The sequence below is a fragment of the Erythrolamprus reginae genome, chromosome 6, assembly GCF_031021105.1.
Source record: "Erythrolamprus reginae isolate rEryReg1 chromosome 6, rEryReg1.hap1, whole genome shotgun sequence".
NCBI classification, from domain to species: Eukaryota; Metazoa; Chordata; class Lepidosauria; order Squamata; family Dipsadidae; genus Erythrolamprus; species Erythrolamprus reginae.
This window is the reverse complement of record NC_091955.1, coordinates 98,354,788-98,373,225: the sequence shown is the minus strand read 5'-3', so window position 1 is coordinate 98,373,225 and position 18,438 is coordinate 98,354,788. Positions and strand designations below refer to the sequence as shown.

General features: G+C 49.1%; 1 protein-coding gene across 1 annotated transcript; it reads left to right on the top strand.

Moving 5' to 3' along the window:
• Positions 1 to 687: 687 nt before the first annotated feature.
• Positions 688 to 17,910, top strand: ARSA (arylsulfatase A). The gene is made up of 9 exons (XM_070754593.1): positions 688 to 776; positions 2,864 to 3,249; positions 3,987 to 4,227; positions 4,699 to 4,917; positions 9,100 to 9,269; positions 11,534 to 11,658; positions 12,273 to 12,400; positions 14,245 to 14,347; positions 15,035 to 17,910. Exons 2-9 carry the CDS (start codon positions 3,011 to 3,013, stop codon positions 15,334 to 15,336), a joined length of 1,527 nt encoding a protein of 508 aa, XP_070610694.1. The 5' UTR covers positions 688 to 776; positions 2,864 to 3,010; the 3' UTR covers positions 15,337 to 17,910.
• Positions 17,911 to 18,438: the final 528 nt, after the last annotated feature.

Genomic DNA, 18,438 nt, shown 5'->3' with positions numbered 1-18,438 from the left:
AGCCGCCGGAGCCCAGCGGGGACAGAGCCGGCCGCTCTCTAGAAGCGGGGCCGGCGGGGTTCGGCTGGATGGTCTAGGGGGTCCCGCTGAGGCCACCCCACCTGCCCAAAGGCGGCGCTGAGTCTGAGCCGGAGGGAGGGCCGCTCGCCCTTGGCCGGAGCCCCGGGACCCTCCGCTGGCAGAGGCGAGCGCAGCCCCGGGCTCCAGCTGCAGACCCCCGCCTCGCCCCCCAGGCCCGCCCGCTCCGCCGCCGCAGCTCAGCCTCGGTCGGGGGCTTCTGCCGCTGTCCGCCGGGGCTCTGGGCCAAGGGCTGCCAGCTTCGGTCCTCCCTGTGGACGCGGGCAGGCGGGACGGCAGCAGCGGGACCCCCGAGAACATCCAGCCGAGCCCCGCCTGGCCCCTCATAGACAGCGGCTGGCTCTGCCCACGGGGGGGGGGGCTTCACCGAGTGCGGGGGGGGCAACCCCCTCCAGAGGCTAAGGCGGAGCCTTTCAAACAATACACATACACACTCCCACTCGCACACACACTCTCTCACACACTCACACAGAGCGCCGGGGCTGCGTGGCCAGAGGCGAGGGCCGAGGTCCAGCCGCGCCCAGTCCCGCCCCTCCGGCCCCAGAAGCCCCTCCCCTCCCCCGGGCGGAGACTGGACCCCCCTTTAAAGCCCGGCCTCCGCTGCCCCGCGTGACTCCAGCCGGGGCCGGCGAGCAGCTGCCGAGGAAGACGAGGAGGAGGCGGCAGCGGAGCGGCGCTTCCGCGGAGCAGCGGCCGAGGCGAGGCGCTTACGGGCGGGGCGGGGGTCTCGGGGGGAGGCGGGCAGGGCGGGGAGGCGGCGGGAGCTCCGGGAGACTCGATGGCTGCTTGGGACCCCCTCTCCGAGCTGCCGGCCCCCCTCTCGCTCCCCAGGGGCCGCTGCTTTGGGCGGGCGAGGGGTAACACGGGGGACTCTGGGTGGACTGGAAGACCTCTGGGGGCCCCTTCCTGCCCTACAAGTCTGGCCCAGCCCCTCCACAGCACCGCGGGGAGATCCAGCGGGCGTCTCGCCTTCCTTAGCGCTGCTCCAGCTCCCCCCCTCCCGAGGTGCGGGGCTTGGGGGTCCATGGGGGGGGCAGCCTCAGGAGGGGTCGGTCTGGCAAAGCTTCCAGGGCCAGACACGGGGGGGGGCTCTGCTCATGGCATCCTGGAGGGAGGACTAGCACCCTGACTAGCCCCAATCCCCCCAACAGAGCTTGGAGCTGAGGGGCAGGAAGGTCAGAGGGAACCTCTCTCCCCAGGGTCTTCTTAGGCGACCCCCCTGAAAGTCTCCGTCCACCCCAAAGGGGTCCCCACCCCCAGGGACAAAATCCACAGGCCAGGGGACCAGTTTGGGTCGCCAGGAGGCAAAAAGGATGCTGAGGCTCTGGGAAGAGGATTCAGAGACCGGAGGCTAAAACATAGAAGGACGGTTGCAGGAACTGGGTTTAGAAGAGAAGAGAAGAGGATTTTTATTGGCCAAGTGTGATTGGACACACAAGGAATTTCTCTTGGTGCACATGCTCTCAGTGTCCATAGAAGAAACAGAGACATTATGTCTAGTTTAATGGAAAGAAGGACCAGGGGAGACAGGAGAGCAGCCTTCCAGCATCTCAGGGGCTGCCACAAAGGAGTCAAACCGTTCTCCAAAGCCCCTGAGGGCGGAACAAGAAGCCACGGGTGGAAACTAAACTAAGGAGAGAAGCAACTTAGAACAAAGGAGGAACAGTTGATCAGTGGAACTACTTGCCTCCAGAGGTTGTGAAGGCCCCAACACTGGAAATGTTTAAGCAGATGTTGGATAACCCTCTGTCTGAAGTAGTGCAGGGTTGCCTGCCTAAGCAGGGGGTTGGACTAGAAGACCTCCAAGCTCCCTTCCAACTGTGTTGTTGTTGTTGTTAGGGCATCTACACGGCATTGGACCAGAATACCTCCGGAACCATCTTCTGTCACATGAATCCAAGCGGCCGATAAGGTCCCACAGAGTCAGCCTTCTCCGGGTCCCATCGACTAAACAATGTCGTCTGGCGGGCCCCAGGCGAAGAGCCTTCTCTGTGGCAGCCCCGGCCCTCCTTTTAGTCCTCCCAGAGATCAGAACTGCCCCCACCCTCCTTTTGGTCCTCAATGGGAGGCAGGTTGGCAGCCGTTTTTTTCCCTGCAGTTCTGATTATTCTCTGAAGTCCATGTTGGTCCTGTTGGGTTGCAGCACCGAACCACAGTTACAGAGGTGCAGATGACAGGCTCAGTGATTCCAGTGGTGCCTATTCCTGGACTGGCAGGCCTGGTTTATGGTCACTCCTGCCTTGGTCCCCTCCTGTCTAGATTACTGCAATGCTGTCTACATGGGGCTGCCCTGGAAGACTATCGTGAACCTTCATCTGTGGTTCAGCCAAGTGACCCCAATGCTGTAGGAGCTGCATAGCCTTCCAATCTCTTTCTGGGTGCAATTCATGGTGCTAGTCCTCACTACATAACACAGAGCCATGTGGGGTAGACAGCTGTTCTCTCTTGACCTTGGGTCAGTTGCTAGGCTTATTTCTTATCCTGAGGCCTCTGAAGCAGTTGTGCTTTCTACAAAAACATAACAGAATCAGAGAGTGGGAAGGGGCCTTGGAGGTCTTCTAGTCCAGCCCCCCCACTCAAGAAGGAAATTCTATGCCAGTTCGGACAAATGGTTGGTCCAATTTCTTTTTTAAAATTTCCAGCATTCACAACTTCTGGTGTCAGGCTGTTCCACTGGTTAATTGTTCTCTCTGTTAGCAAATTCCTCCTTAGTTCTTCTTTCTTTCTCTTTTTTTGGCCATGATTTTGTATTGATTTTCTTGTATTTATGTCTTAATATTTTCAGGTAAAGCGAAGAGTCCATCTCTGGCTGCAGATCCTTCCGCTGACGGTCAAACCCGGAATGCTCTTCTGCTGACTGCAGAGCCAGTGGGGCCTGGGCTGGACCTCCGGTGGTGACCTGGTGGTTTGGACGGGCTTCCTCCTGGGCCACATGGCCGCCTTGCCTCCGTCCTGGCTCCTGGCCCTATGCTCCATGGGGCTGCTGGCCTCCCTGGGCTCAGCCAACCAGCCCCCCAACATTGTCCTGATATTTGCGGATGACCTGGGCTTTGGGGACCTGGGCAGCTACGGACACCCCACCTCCGCCACCCCCAACCTGGACCGGATGGCTGCCGAGGGCCTGCGCTTCACGGACTTCTACAGCAGCAGCCCCGTCTGCAGCCCTTCCAGGTAGAGTGGTCACCTCCGAAGGCCCCTCGCTGGTCGACAGGGCTCAAGGCTGCCCACACGGACCTCCAAGGGAGAAGGCATCGAGAGAGGTTGTTAAGGAGGGGGCAGAATGACCCTTGAGTTATATCCAGGATATGCAGAGGGGAAAATTCCAGTGGGAGTCCAGCAGATATCCAGGAGATAGGAGTCTTTTGTCAGTCACACAAGACACGTTAAAGTGTATTAAATGATGGTGGATGGCGCAGTGGTTAGAGTGCAGCCCTGCAGGCTCCTTCAGGCAACTGCTGGCTGTAGTTCAGCAGTTCAAATCTCACCACAGGCTCCAGGTCGACTCAGCCTTCCATCCATCTGAGGTGGGTCTAATGAGGACCCAGATGGTTGGGGGCAAGAGGCTGAGTCTGTAAACTGCTCAGAGAGGGCTGGAAAAAGCCCTGTGAAGCGGCATATAGGTCTACATGCTCTGCCAAATGCTATTGCAAAAGGGGATCACGTGACCTTGGGATGCTGCAACTGTCATAGATATGAATCAGTTGCCAATCATTCGAATTTTGACCGTATGACTTTGGGACCCGCCGCAGGGGTCATAAGTGGGATAAAAATGATGGCGTCACTTTTTCCATTGCCCTTGTGGCTTTGAGTGGCCCCTAAATGAAAATTTGGCAAGTCCAGGGCCCCCTTCTTCGTCCTCTCTGTCTCACTCCCACGCTCTTTCTCTCTCTCTCTCTTTGTATGTGCAGGGCAGCCCTGCTGACCGGCCGCTTCCAGACCCGTTCCGGCGTCTATCCGGGCGTCTTTTATCCCGGCTCGAGGGGAGGCCTCCCGCTGGCCGAGGTGACGGTGGCCGAACTGCTGAAGGAGCGCGGCTATGCCACCGCCATGGTCGGCAAGTGGCACCTGGGCCTGGGCCCCGACGGCGTGTTCCTGCCCATCAACCAGGGCTTTGACCACTTCTTGGGGGTGCCCTACTCGCACGACCAGGTGAGAGGCTGCAGGGCTGACCTCAGCAGAGGGGTCCTACCTGGACGTGTGTGTGTGTGTGTGTTCCAGTACTGAAAACAGAGCTGCGCAAACAGCTCCGGGTGAGCAGTGGGTGCACGCATGGACACATCAGAGGGAGGTTTGACTTCTGCGCATGTGCAGGAATGAAAATCTGACGAGAAGATTTTGGCCATTTCCAGCGATTCTTTGCTTTCCGGCTTGAGCGCCACACCGGTGGGAACCCACAAATGATGCGATTTTTGGCAATTTCCCCGCTGGCGTCTCCTGAGAAGGAGGTTCTCAGCTGGACGAAGAATAATGGCCGGCATTAAGACGAGGGCGAGTGGGTGGGCTTCTTCTGACACGGAGACGCTGAATATTGCATCATCAGTGGGTCCCTAGTGGCGCAGTGCTGTGAACCGCATGGGTAGGAACCCCCTGCCTCCCTCACCGCTCCCGCCTCTTCCGCAGGGCCCCTGCCGGAACCTCACCTGCTTCCCGCCCAGCACTCAGTGTTTTGGGGTCTGCGACCAGGGGGTGGTCCCCGTGCCCCTCCTCCTCAACCGGAGCATCGCCCAGCAGCCGATCTACTTCCCCCAGCTGGAGGGCCGCTACAAGGCCTTTGCGCGGGATTTCATCCTGGGTTCCGCTCAGCGCAAGCAGCCCTTCTTCCTCTACTACGCCTCCCACGTGAGTCTCCTGGGGGGGCCGGGATGGGGGGGCAACCTCAGCCTGTGGTAGACAGGGAGTCCTCGGTGTACGACCACACAGTTGGGCCCCCAACAGTTTTGTGGCTGAGCGAGGCAGCTGCTAACTGAATGTGGTGCCATTCTACGACCTCGCTGGCCACAGGGGTTGGCCGAATCCCTGCAGTTATTGATTTGGTGACACGGTTGTTGAATGAATCTGGTTTCCCCCTCGACTTCGCTCGTCAGAAGGTTGGTCACATGACCACAGAGATGCTTCAACCGTTATCACGATGAGTCAGTTGGGAAGCATCTGAGTTTTGATCCCATGAGCACAGAGATCCTGCAAGCACCTTAATAGCAATAGTAATAGTATTCAGACTTATAGACCGCTTCATAGTGCCTTTACAGCCCCCTCTAAGTGGTTGACAGAATCAGCCTCTTGCCCCCAACAATCTGGGACCACATTTGACCCACAAAGGAAGGAAAGGAGGAAGGGAAGGAAGGAAGGAAGGAAGGAAGGAAGGAAGGAAGGGCAATAGCATTTAGACTTATATGCCGCTTCCCAGTGCCTTTACAGCCCTCCCTGGGTGATTTACAGGGACTCAGCCTCTTGCCCCCAACAATCTGGGTCCTCATTTGACCCCCCTCGGAAGGATGGAGCCAGTGGTGAATGAATGAATGAATGCACTGTAACCACTGCACCACCAAGGCTTAAGAGTGAAAAATGATATATGATAGATAGATAGAATTCTTTCTTGGCCAAGTGTGACTGGGCACACAAGGAATTTGTCTCAGTTTATTTTATTTATTTATTTATTTTATTATTTGGATTTGTATGCCGCCCCTCTCCGAAGACTCGGGGCGGCATAAGTGCATAAGATCATTACACACGCATACAACAGTAGTGCATAAGATCATTACACACGCATACAACAATAAAATGACAGAATAGGATAGAATTCCATATTGGCCAAGTGTGATCGGACGCACAAGGGATTTGTCTTTGGTGCAGATTCTCTCAGTGGACATAAAAGAAAAAGAGACATTTGTGGAGAATCAGGAGGTAAAAAACCCTTAATGATGATCATAGGGGTCAAATGAGCAATCAGGAAACAATGTTAATAAAAATCTTAAGGATACAAGCAACAAGTTACAGTCATAAGTGGGAAGAGATTATGATAGGAATGATGGGGGAGGAACTGGTAGTAATAGTAGTGCAGACTTTGTAAATAGTTTGACAGTGTTGAGGGAATTATTTGTTTAGCAGAGTGAGGGTGCTTGGGAAAAAACTCTTCTTGTGTCTAGTTGTCTTGGTGTGCAGTTTTCTGTAACGACAGTTTGAGAGTGGGAGTTGAAACAGTTTGTGTCCAGTTTATGCAAGCGGTCATTAAATATTTTCCCCGCCCTCTTTTTGACTCGTGGTCGACTGGTCCTCAGTGGAAGGCAGGTGGGCAGCCATTGTTTTGTTCTGCAGTTCTGATTATGCTCTGAAGTCTGTGTCGGTCTTGATGGGTTGCAGAACTGAACCAGACAGCTATATCATTCATTCATTCATACAACACATTAGTGAAAAAAGTCAAATATTAAATGCTAAAAACTATTTTAAAACCCATTATAAAACCCACCGAGCAGTCTAATCAAAACAAACATGCATACCAATCAATCATAATTCGGCCGTGACAGATGTTGGCATTCATAGCCCCCAGGTTCACTGGCAAAGCCAGGTCCTCCTATTGTTCGAAGAATTGTTTTTACTTGTCGGAAGCCGCCCAGAGGCCTTCGGGAGTTGGGTGGCACATAAGGATAATAAATAAATAAATAAATAATAAATTGATTAATTAATCTGGAGAGTCTTATGGAAAGTTTGATGGCCCTTGGCCCTCCCTCGGTTGCTGCTTCCATCTCCACTGCTCTCCCATCCCAACACAAACATGACACCCACACCCACAACACACACCCTGGGGAAGCCACACCCAAATCAAAGTCCTTCTCCAACTTTATGGCTCCTTCGATGCAGACACTCCCTTTGGTCCTTCTTTTGTCCTGAGCCCTGTGGAATAAACGGGGGCTCCAACTTTGCAATATCACATATAATGTCCCAAAAGTTGCTTTTTCAGTTGGATTTTTAATAATAATGGGGTTTTAATATAGTTTTATATTGGATTTGTATTCTACTGTATTACTATTGCTGTTGTGAGCCACTCCAAGTCCTCAGAGAGGGGCGGCATACAAATCGAATAAATTATTATTAATTATTATTAATTAATTATTCCAGGATGGCAGGTGGAGGCAGTCTTGGACTCAGCCACCATTCATTCATTCATTCATTCATTCATTCATTCATTCATTCATTCATTCATTCAAGTTGAAAGGGACCTTGCGGGTCATCTAGTCCTACCCCAGCTCAAGCAGGAGACCCTCCACCACCATTCTATGTCAAGTGTTGAGGCATTCACAACCTCTGTTGGGAAGACGTTCCTCACCATCAGAAAGTTCTTCCTTGTTAGTTGAACCTCTCCTTGGTCAGTTTCCATCCGTTGCTCCTAGTCTGGCCCTCTGCTGCCCTGGAAAATAGTGTGACCCCCCTCCTCACTGTGGCAGCCCCTCAAGTATCTGAAGACTGCTCTCATGTGCCCCCAGGACCTCCTCTTCACTAGACCATCCGTGCCCAGTTCCTTCAGCTTTTCCTTTCATGTCTTGGTTTCTAGTCTTTTAATCATCCTGTTGCTCTCTTCTGCACTTTCTCATGAGAACCTAAGAAGAGCCCTGCTGAATGGGGCCAAAGCCCCTCGAGTCCAGCATTCTGTGTCCCACAGTGGCCCCCCAATTGTCCATGGGGATCTTGGGCAGAAAGAGAAGGCAAGACCCTCCCTTTCCCTTGAGCCCCAACAAATGGGACCCGAGGGAGCCCTGCCTGCCTCAACCAACAGAGAGGCGGCACATGGACATCTGTTTCAATAACCACCTATGATACACTTGGCATCCCTGAATCTGTTTCATCCTGCCTTGAAGCTCTCCAGGCTGACAGCTGTCACAACCTCTTCTGGAAGAGAATCCCATCAACCAAGGACCCTCTGGGTGGAGAAATATTTCCCTTGATTTGTCCTCACTTTCTTACCTGTGAGCTTTAGGGAGGGGCCCCTCGTCCTAGTATTGTGTGATAGAGAAAGAATTTTTCCCTATCCACCTTTTCTCTCCCATGCAGGATTTTATACACTTGAATCAGTCCCCCCTTAAATGCCGTCTTTCACGGCTGAAGAGACCAAGGCCTTGCAACCTGGTTTCGTAAGGGAGGGGCTCCATTTCCTTGATCATTCTTGTTGCCCTTTTTTGCCCCCTTTCCAGTTCCATTCTATCCTCCTTGAGGTGACCAGAACTGTACACAGGACTCCAACTGTGGTCTCACCATCGATTTGTACAGAGGCCATAAAGCACTTGCTGATCTATTTTCTCTAGAGTTTCAATGTCCTTTTTGTGGTGTGGTGACCAAAATTGTGTGCAGGACTCCAGGTGTGGTCTAACTAAGGCTTTGCAAAGAGGTATTAGTACCTCCCTAGCCTTGGAGTGTATCCCACTGTTGATGCCCCACCAGTAGTGTTGGGTGTGCTCCCTTGCAGCTTGAGGAATGTGGATGAGTGGGATTTAGAGATCATAGATCCCCCTGTTCTACCAACAGTTAGCAATGTTAGTGAAGACCATGGAGTTAATGACATAGATATGAGTTCAGGTGACTCAAATGGGGGAGATAATATATGGAGGGATGCTCGTTTCAGACACTTTCGGAGACACTTGGAAGAAAGAGGGAGGAGATATTAGAGAGTAATTAATTAATCAATTACCTCGCATCCGGGTGTAAAACGGAAGAGAAGCTGAATTCGTTCAATCTTGCAATCTAAAGATGGTCGCGTCCAGGACTTGCTCTGGAGCGTAAGCTATCATGTGTGATTTATTACTTGCTTTTATATGACTCTTGGTTAGCCCTGATTAGCCCATAAATTTTAGAATGACTTGTGGAATGTTTTTTATGTTATTGCCAAGCTTATCTACTTAGTTGCTGAGATAGTTTCACCATCACTGCTTTAGACTCATCATTTCTGAAGCTTTTCTATAGCTGCCCCATCTCAGGTCAAGATGTCTGGGAGGCTTTCAATATTCAAGATTCTATTCCCCCCCCTCTTTCCAGCATACCCATTATCCCCAGTTCGGGAGTCAAAACTACACTGGCCGATCCTCTAGGGGACCTTATGGCGACTCCCTCCTGGAATTTGATGGGACCGTCGGCTTCCTTTTGCGAGCTTTGCAGGATGCTGGGGTCCACAAAAATTCACTGGTGTTTTTCACATCCGACAATGGGTGAGTGAGCATCCGGGGGCCAATCTTTGGGTCAGGGATGGGGGGGGCGCAGCAAGGTGGTCAGATTAGCCTCAAAAGTTAACGTAGGCCGGACATCAGCGATAAATCCTGCCGCCATGAAAGTATCTCTGCATAGATTTCATAACAGCCCAAAATCCAGTTTAACAGAACTTTGTCGCCGTGTCCCAGATGTGCTTTTCCAAGAGGCAACTGGACTTTCTTGGGGTTTTTTCTTTTTTTTTGGGGGGGGGGAGGCGGGTTTAATTTTTTTTTATTTTTCTCCACCATACAATAAAACATACATTGAAAAAAAAACCCCACAGCATTAATGTCTAGGAATCACAATATGTACCATTTCCTTCTCATGTAGTATAAAACATTTTAAGGAGCATGAAAAATTTCATTTTCCATGTAAACAAATCTTGTCCTCACTTTTCCATTATTTAAACTAACAGTATGAAAAACAGTAATAAAAATCAGAAACTAATATTTCAATATCTACCCGTATCTATATATAAAATTTCCTTGCCTGATAATACTGTAAAATTGTTTTGTTGCATTGTTTTTTAAATGTTGTAAGCTGCCCCGAGTCCTCGGAGACGGACGGCATATAAATACAAACAAATAAATAAACAAATAAACAAATAAATATTCCCTAGCTCCAACCTTTAAAATATACAGCAAAACACATTAGCCTTTATATAATTAAACATCTTGGATCTGTGTGATATTGTTATCTAGTGCTGCCTCCATTTCCTTTTTTTCGTCATCTGGGTTTTCGTCCTTGAAACCATTTCGCTTCTCACCCAAGAAGCTTCTTCAGTTCTGGAGAAGTTCTTCCATTCCTCAGCACAGAGGAAGCTTCTTGGATGTGAAGCAAAACATTTTCAAGAGGAAAAAACCTCCACCAAAAAAAGTCTAGTTGTCATTTGGCAGACTTCAAAAACTAAACCTTTTTAAAGAAACCATGGACTTAAAAACAAAAAGGGAAAAACACATACACATAGCATATTTTTAGAGTATAAGACGCACCTTAGTTTTGAGGGAGGAAAATAGGGGAAAGAATCTGCTTACCAGGCGTTCATCTGGCCAGCGTCCTTAGTCTGGTCACCTTCAGCACATTATTTTATCCCCTGGTTAAGGGCTTTAAAAAAACCTTATTTGGAGAGAGTAACCATGAAAGAGCTTGCAAAAGACAGTAAGAGCTGGGAACATCATTAGCACCTGGAAAGAAACATTTGAAGCAATTAGAGCAATGGGAAAAACCCTGCAAAGACTTAGGGCTTGGAAAACATTCTTTGCAGAGAGAAGCAATGAAAGAGCTTGCAAGCTGGTAAGAGCTGAGAACATTGTGAGCACCTGGTTAGGGCTGGGAAAAAAAATTCAGAACAAGAAGAGAATGAAAAAAAACCTACGAAGACTTAGGACTTGGAAAACATTCTTCGCAGAGAGTAACAATGAAAGAGCTTGCAAGCTGGTAAGAGCTGGGAACATTGTTAGCACCTGGTTAGGGCTGGAAAGAAACTTATTCGGAGCAAGTAGAGCAATGGAAAAAAACCTACGAAGACTTAGGACTTGGAAAACATTCTTCGCAGAGAGTAACAATGAAAGAGCTTGCAAGCTGGTAAGAGCTGGGAACATTGTGAGCACCTGGTTAGGGCTGGAAAAAAAAATTCAGAACAAGAAGAGAATGAAAAAAAACCTACGAAGACTTAGGACTTGGAAAACATTCTTCGCAGAGAATAACAATGAAAGAGCTTGCAAGCTGGTAAGAGCTGGGAACATTGTGAGCACCTGGTTAGGGCTGGAGAGAAACCTATTTGGAGCAAGTTAGAGCAATGGAAAAACCCTTCAAAGACTACAGAGAGTAACAATGAAAGAGCCTGCAAGGTAACAGCTGGGAAGATCATTAGCACCTAATTAAGGCTGGAAAAAAAGCTTTAAAAAAGCTACCTTCAGAGTATAAGATGCACCTAAATTTTCAGCCTCTTTTAGGGAGCAAAAAGATGTGTCTTATACTCCGAAAAATAGGGTATATCATTTCCCTCCCAGTTGAATACGGGTAGATATATTACAACAATAATAGTCCCTCCCTCTTGCAAAACCAGGCCCGGAGTTTATAAATGCAGGAGCAGTCAAACAGGTTTTTAATGAATGGGGATTAAAACAAAAATGTTTATAAATTGCTTCCTGTTGAGAACTTGGTGCCCTGCTGAGGAGGTTCACAGACGTTTCCTACAATATCTTTTTTCATTTCTCCACAGCCCGGAGACGATGCGCGGCTCCCGAGGGGGAAGCTCTGGCTTGCTGAAATGTGGGAAGGGGACGACCTATGAAGGGGGCATGAGGGAACCAGCCGTGGCTTATTGGCCCGGTCGCATTGCGCCAGGTGAGCCAGTTCAGTGGGAGGACTTGGCCCTCGCAATGGGGCAGAGCGGATGTGCCTCTAATAACAACACTGTCAAACTATTCACTAAGTCTGCACTGCTGTTACTACTAGTTTTTTCTCATCATTCCTATCACCCCTCTCCTCCCACCTAGGGCTGTATGACTTAGGATAATCTTGTATCCTAAGATTTTTATTAATATTGATTGTTTCTTCATTGCTTATTTGACCCCTATGACAATCATTAAGTGTTGCACCTCATGATTCTTGACAAATGTCTCTTTTTCTTTTATGTACACTGAGAGCATATGCACCAAAGACAAATTCCTTGTGTGTCCAATCACAATTGGTCAAGAAAGAATTCAATTCTATTCTATTCTATTCTATTCTCTAGTCTACACTATTCTATTTATTCTACTATACCTTATTCTACACCCTACCCTACCCTGCCCTACTCTACTCTACTCTATTCTATTTATTCTATTCTATTCTTCATTCCAAAGCTCGTTATCTATCCTATCCTATCCCATCCCAGAACATAGCACGATGCGGCAGGCCAAAACGTCCAAGCGTTCCGGATTTGGCCTGATGCCCCCCCTGTTTTCTCTTGGAGACAGGAGTGACCCATGAACTGGCCAGTACTTTGGACATCCTTCCCACGCTGGCCGCTCTGGCTGGGGCGCGTCTCCCCAACGTCACGCTGGATGGATACGACCTGAGCCCCCTCCTCTTCGGGAAAGGAAAGGTAAGCCTTCTGGGGGCAGCCAGGGGCAGAGGGGGCTTGCTCCGACCGGTGCTATATCACTGGTGTTAAGGAGTGTGCAGAGTGACCCTTGAGTTACAAAGGATGCCCAGAGGAAATGTGGAGGTGGCAGATATCCAGCTGATAGACCAGAGATACAACTAGGAATTCAGACCACCAGATACGGTCAGTGTAAGAATATTATTTACTTTGGCAAATATGAGGGTCACCCAGAAAGTAATGCACCACATTTTTTTCTCCAACAATTCTTTATTGAACACAAAGAAACTTACACACAAGAAAGAATTATGCTTCTTCTACCCTCCCTATTTTTCCACACAATCTCCGTCCCGTTCTGTGGCCTTCCTCCAGCGAGACACCAGGGCGTGGATGCCCTGTCAGTCCCACTCCTTGTTCGGGTCACGAAGCCATTTCTGCACTGGGCGAATGGCCTCGAATGGCCTCACACCCTCTGTGCCCAGCGACGAACCACACTGCACCTTCTCCATCCACTCTACACAAACGTTAGTGAATGTTCCCAACAGTTTCTTTCTCTACAGTGAGAAATCCAACGATGACACGCGGCTTGTAACATATCTCCCTTACAGATGCCATTTCGAAACACGGCTGCAGCTACGCTGTCTGTCTGAAGAAATGCAACATTTACACACGCACTCCTGACAATTCAAATAATGTATATCTAAAGTTTCACATTTGTACCATTACTGTAGGCTTGGGAAAAAAAAATGTGGTGCACTGTTTCTGGGCGATTTTCATAGCTTAGTCAAGAACAATGCTAGTCATACACAATTACATCAGTCAATAACTCTCAATACCTATACAACATTACTAGCTTACTCGTTCAGCTTACAAATACATTAAACCATCATTTGAACACACAGTTCTACAGCATAGCAGAAAATAGAGGGAGAGAGAAAAAAAAAATCATGCTTCTGGCGCCCTCTTGTGGCCATCTGTAACACTAGCTCTTAAAGCAATAGTGTTCTAATCCGTGTAAGCATACATTGTTGGTTTATTTTATATATTGCCAAACCCAACTAGTTACTAACAACTGTATCTTCGGAGAGGGGCGGCATACAAATCTAATAAAACTTGAAAGTTGAACTGGTAGTGGGAATTTCTCTCCACTCGTCAAACCAGGAGCGCTCGATGGGTGGCCATGCCCCCAAACCAGCTATTCCAGTGGCCCTGTAGGTGCCGCCATCTTGTTTTTTGCTTCTGCACCTGCACACAAGGTTGGTTTTTGGCACTGCATGCGTGTGGCTGTGGGGTGTGCAATGCACGCACACCCACGCAGCGCTGGAGGAATTGAACTGGCCTCGAGGTGAGTTGGAACCCAGCCCTGCCGCGAGGGCCTCGCTTTCCATGCCCTGGCTGTCCATGGAGATTACGCTCCATCATCCAGGTCACGGTTGCCCCAGGGGTCTTTTTTCAAGAGACAACTGGAAGTTCTCTGTTTTTCCTTGAAAACCTTTCGCTTCTCCCCCAAGAAGCTTCTTCAGTTTTTGGCTATTTTCATGCACTCATTTCATGCCCCAACTAGGTAATGTCACCAGTGGTAGAAAGGAGGGGAGGAGAAGGGGAAAGAGGAGGACAACGGGGCCCTTGGTGCTGCCCTGAACCTGGCTGCTTTCATGCAGACCTTTCATGACCCAGCTATGTTACATTATCAGTGCTAGAAGGGGGGATCTGTGGAGACGAGGAGGAGGACTGCGGGGTCCTTGGTGCTCTCTGAGCTTGGTTGTTTACTTGCAGGCCTTTCATTACCAAACTAGGGAACTTCATCAGGGCTGGGGTGATGTTGTCTTCTCTGCTTCCTCCAACAGAGCCCCCGTCAGACCATGTTCTTCTACCCGCCAGCTCCCGATGAGTTGTTTGGGGTGTTTGCTGTCCGCCACGGAAAGTACAAGGCTCATTTCTTCACCAAAGGTGAGCCCTTGACTGATTGATTACATTGACAAACTGGCCACCTGACTGTCAAGAGGCTCTGGTGGCTTAGCATATCCTAAAAACAGATGTAGAAAGCATTTGACACCAAAAGAGTCATTAAATTTAAACCTAGAACATTTGGGATGGGGCTGAGATGTTCTTCCTAGTCTACTGACTACCTCCAGGGAGGGATGAACCCCAAAGCCAGTTGGCAGAACTGGGGTTTAAGGTCCTTCTGGAAGACCAGGAGGGTGGGAGAAGTCTCACTTTGAGAGGCCTGGGGTTCCAGGGGGTGGGAGCCACAGCAGGAAAGATGGATAGATACTCAATCTCATTTCTCTTCCCTCTCATCCCTCTCTCCCCTGTTCATTCCTTTACCTTCCTCCTCATCCCTCTCCTGTCTCTCATCCTTGTCTCCCCTCTCTCTTCCCCATCTCTCTCATCTCTCCCTCTCTCCTCTCTTCCCTCTTTCTCCTCTCTCTCTCTCCTCCATCTCTCTCCTCCCTTCCAACTTGTTGTTGTTGTTGTTGTCCCCTCTCTTCTCTCCCCCTCTGATCTATTTAATTATTTGCCACCCATTTTACCACCCATTTACAATATGGAAAAGGTGACCACATCACAAAGCCTCTGCACCATAAAACCCTTAATACCCACCAACCTCCCGTCCGTCTCTCTTTTGATCTCCAGGAGCCTTCAACTGCGGCGCCACCCCTGACAAGGCCTGCAGCGGCTTCACTGGTCTCACCGCCCAGGAGCCCCCCTTGCTCTTCGACCTCGAGATGGACCCTGCAGAGAACTACAACCTCTTGCCGGCCGGGAGCCGGAAGCCCGAAATCCTGAGGGTCCTTAAAGAGGCCCGCTTGCTGAAAGCCGTCTTTGACCAGGACATGACCTTTGGGGAAAGCCAGCTGGCCTTGGGGAATGACCCCTCGCTTCAACCGTGCTGCAGCCCCCAGTGCAGCCCCAGGCCCTCCTGCTGCCACTGTTAGGGCCCCCCCTGCCTTACTCGTGCACCCCCCCATCCCTAACCTCCATCTTACTCCCTGGAGAGAAGAGCTGGTTCAGTTTTGCCCGCTCAAGGAATATTCTCCATTTTTTAAAAAAATCAGGAAAAAACAACAGCACTCCATCCAGTTGTGGGTCGCTACCGATACAGTAGACCAGGGTTTCCCAACCTTGGCAACTTGAAGATATTTGGACTTCAACTCCCAGAATTCCCCAGCCAGCAAATGCTGGTTGAGGAATTCTGGGAGCTGAATTCTGGGAGTTGAAGTCCAAATATCTTCAAGTGGCCAAGGTTGGGAAACATGGCAGTAGAGGATGGCGCAGTGGTAGCAAACAGTGCGCTACATGTGCAGCTTTAGTTCTCTTGCGTGTGTGCGCATCCCAGTGTATTTTTTGCAGAAGCAAAATCTTGTGAGGGGACGTGCGAGAGAGATTTTGGCAATGCGCGGAAGCAAAAAAAAAATCGCTTAAATATCTCATGCGTGTCCCCTCACAAGATTTCAGCACATTTTTCTTTTTAAATATTCTTTATTAATTTTCCACTTTTTAAAAAGAAAATACAAATATAGATACAAAAAAGTCAAAAGAAAATAAATTTAAAAATTAAACAAAAGTAAACAAATCCAAAACATGTACAGATGTAAATTTGAAAGGCACTATACATTATACAGTAAATTGTGTCACAGGTTCAAATCCCAGTAAAAGGGTGTGACTACCTGATAAAGGCAAATAAGCTAGAAAAAGATCTATAGTAGTCTCGCTTCCTTATATATATATATATATGTCACATGTTTTTGCTGAATTTGAAAATTAGGGGAGACTAGGATAGATCAATATACCAGGGTGTCTCGACACTTCACTATATAAATTGGGACGAGCAAAAACCATACTGGGATGAGCGTGTGTCCAGGCAAGAGAACCAGTAGTGGCCATAATGCCAGTCGGCCCCTGACCTCCATCCCGTCTCGCTTTCTGAACGGGGCAAGTTCCGTGATCCTGAGCAAGCTCTTCTGTCAGATGAGAAGTCCAGGTGTCCATCCTGGGCTGGGACAGGACAATGGATCTCCCGCAGCTGCGCTTCTTCTCTGCCTTCTTTGAAACTCCAAACTCAACCAGGAATGGAGCTCCTACCTCATTCTTCCCTGTCCAAGACCCTGGCGGTTGGAGGCTGAAGGGAGGACCAAAACCGGATGCCATACTTCACGGGTGGCCTCACCAAAGCAGCATAAAGAAGGTGCCGGCCCTTCTCCTGGTCTTTGGACCATTGAGGCAATCCAGGACTGCGTTGCAACCAGAGAGCAACCAGGAGGATCAGGGGACTGGAAACTACAGCATACGAAGAGCGTGGGAAGGACCAGGGGGAACATGATAGCAGTCGTCCACTATTGGAGGGGTTGTCACACAGAGGAGGGGGTCAAGCTATTCTCCAAAGCACCAGAAGGCCAGACAAGGAACAACGGATGGAAGCTGACCAAGGAGAGATTCAACCTGGAAATAAGGAGGAACATTCTGACGGTGAGAGTGGTCAACCAGTGGGACAGAAGTCGCTTCTGTGCATGTGCAGAAGCAAAATCTCACAAGAAGATGCAAGTGTGGGGGAGATTTTGGCGATTTTTTGCTTCTGCGCATGTGCGGAAGCAAAAAAAAAAAAGCTGGCATTGTGCATGCATGTCCCTTCATGAGATCTAGCTCCTTGTGGATGCGCAGAAGCACAAACACTCTGAGGTGCACCTGCATGCGCACAGGACACTTGAAACTGCGCACACAGCACACTGGTAGTAGCAAAAACAGGAATCCAACCTTTTCCCCAAGCCACTGCTGTCCAATCGAGGTGCTGGCTGGTTGCTTGGTTACGTGGCTCCTCCTCTGGCCAGCCGCCTGTGAAAATGTCCTTGGTTCCCACAAGAAAGCTTTATTGTTTTGGCTACAAAACCGCATCTAACAATTTCCTACATAACGGGGTCACGTATGTGATGGTCCCTGGCCCAGTGGGACCTGTTAGTGAGATCCCATCTATATTGGCCACTTGATTTATTATTTATTGATAGGATATTGGGGTTCCCTGGCTCTAGATGTGGATCACCTGAGCCTCACCTGACATGACTTCCCCATCACTGGACATACTGACCACACGAGGCCCTTCTGTGCAGGAGAATACCAACACTGCCATCCCCTGTACTCCATTGAAGGTATCACCTAGTCTGGTAGTAAAACATTTGGAAACCAACCCACAAGCTCGGAGAAGGGACCTCCGCTGCTGACCTTCCCCCTCTTTTCTAATTCGCTGCTAACCCCCCCTCTCCCTGGAAGGCTTTTCCAAATCTCATAGGATCACATCTTTAACAAAAGCACTTTTAAAAAGCTCTGATGAACAACTCCACCCAGGCATTGACATCTGTGATGTTGGATTGCTTTGCACTGCTTTTTTCAAAGATCGGAAAATGCTAATTGTTTTAATTTGACGTTTAATTTTAATTCTTTTTTAAAAAATGTTTATACTGTGGACATTCTGACAAAGAGAAGTCATATTTGGAAAATAAAATTCTTGATTTCTTAAATATGCATTATGGTGGGGTTTTTTTAAAAATAGACACAGGTATTCCTCTGTTATGCTGGGCTTCACGTTACGAGCCCCAATTAAGTCAGAAATGTAAATTCAAACACACACGCTGTTGTAAATTAAACAGAGAGTCGATTTATCAAAACAAAAGTATTGTACGCACGCACAGCCAAAGTGCTCTCCCACAAACCACAAGCCTTGAATGCTGCAAAAAACAAAAACAAGACAGAGCAGATAAAGGCAGCTGTGAAGGCGTCACAGCCACCCCCTTTCAAGAGTCCATTAAATGTACTTAACTGTGAAATATCCAAAAAGTCTTTGTAAGTCCTGGAACAGTCCAAATCAAACAACACTCGTCCTTCTCCAAACGGATAATCTCCCACGCACGCTCTCAGCCACGCTGGCAATTTATCAGCAGCCCCATTAGCCTAATTGCCCCAGCCACAGGTGTTCTCCCTTATCTTCTATGATACCTGCGCAGTTGTTCCCTTCTCGTCATAAACCTGTGCCTGCGAGCATCTATTAA

Bases quoted from the DNA above. Each gene is read 5' to 3' on its own strand.
- ARSA (XM_070754593.1), top strand. From the start codon at position 3,011: ATGGCCGCCTTGCCTCCGTCCTGGCTCCTGGCCCTATGCTCCATGGGG. The intron at 4,918-9,099 runs GTGAGTCTCCTG...CCCTCTTTCCAG, and splicing joins TCCTCTACTACGCCTCCCAC to CATACCCATTATCCCCAGTT. The intron at 9,270-11,533 runs GTGAGTGAGCAT...ATTTCTCCACAG, and splicing joins TTTTTCACATCCGACAATGG to CCCGGAGACGATGCGCGGCT.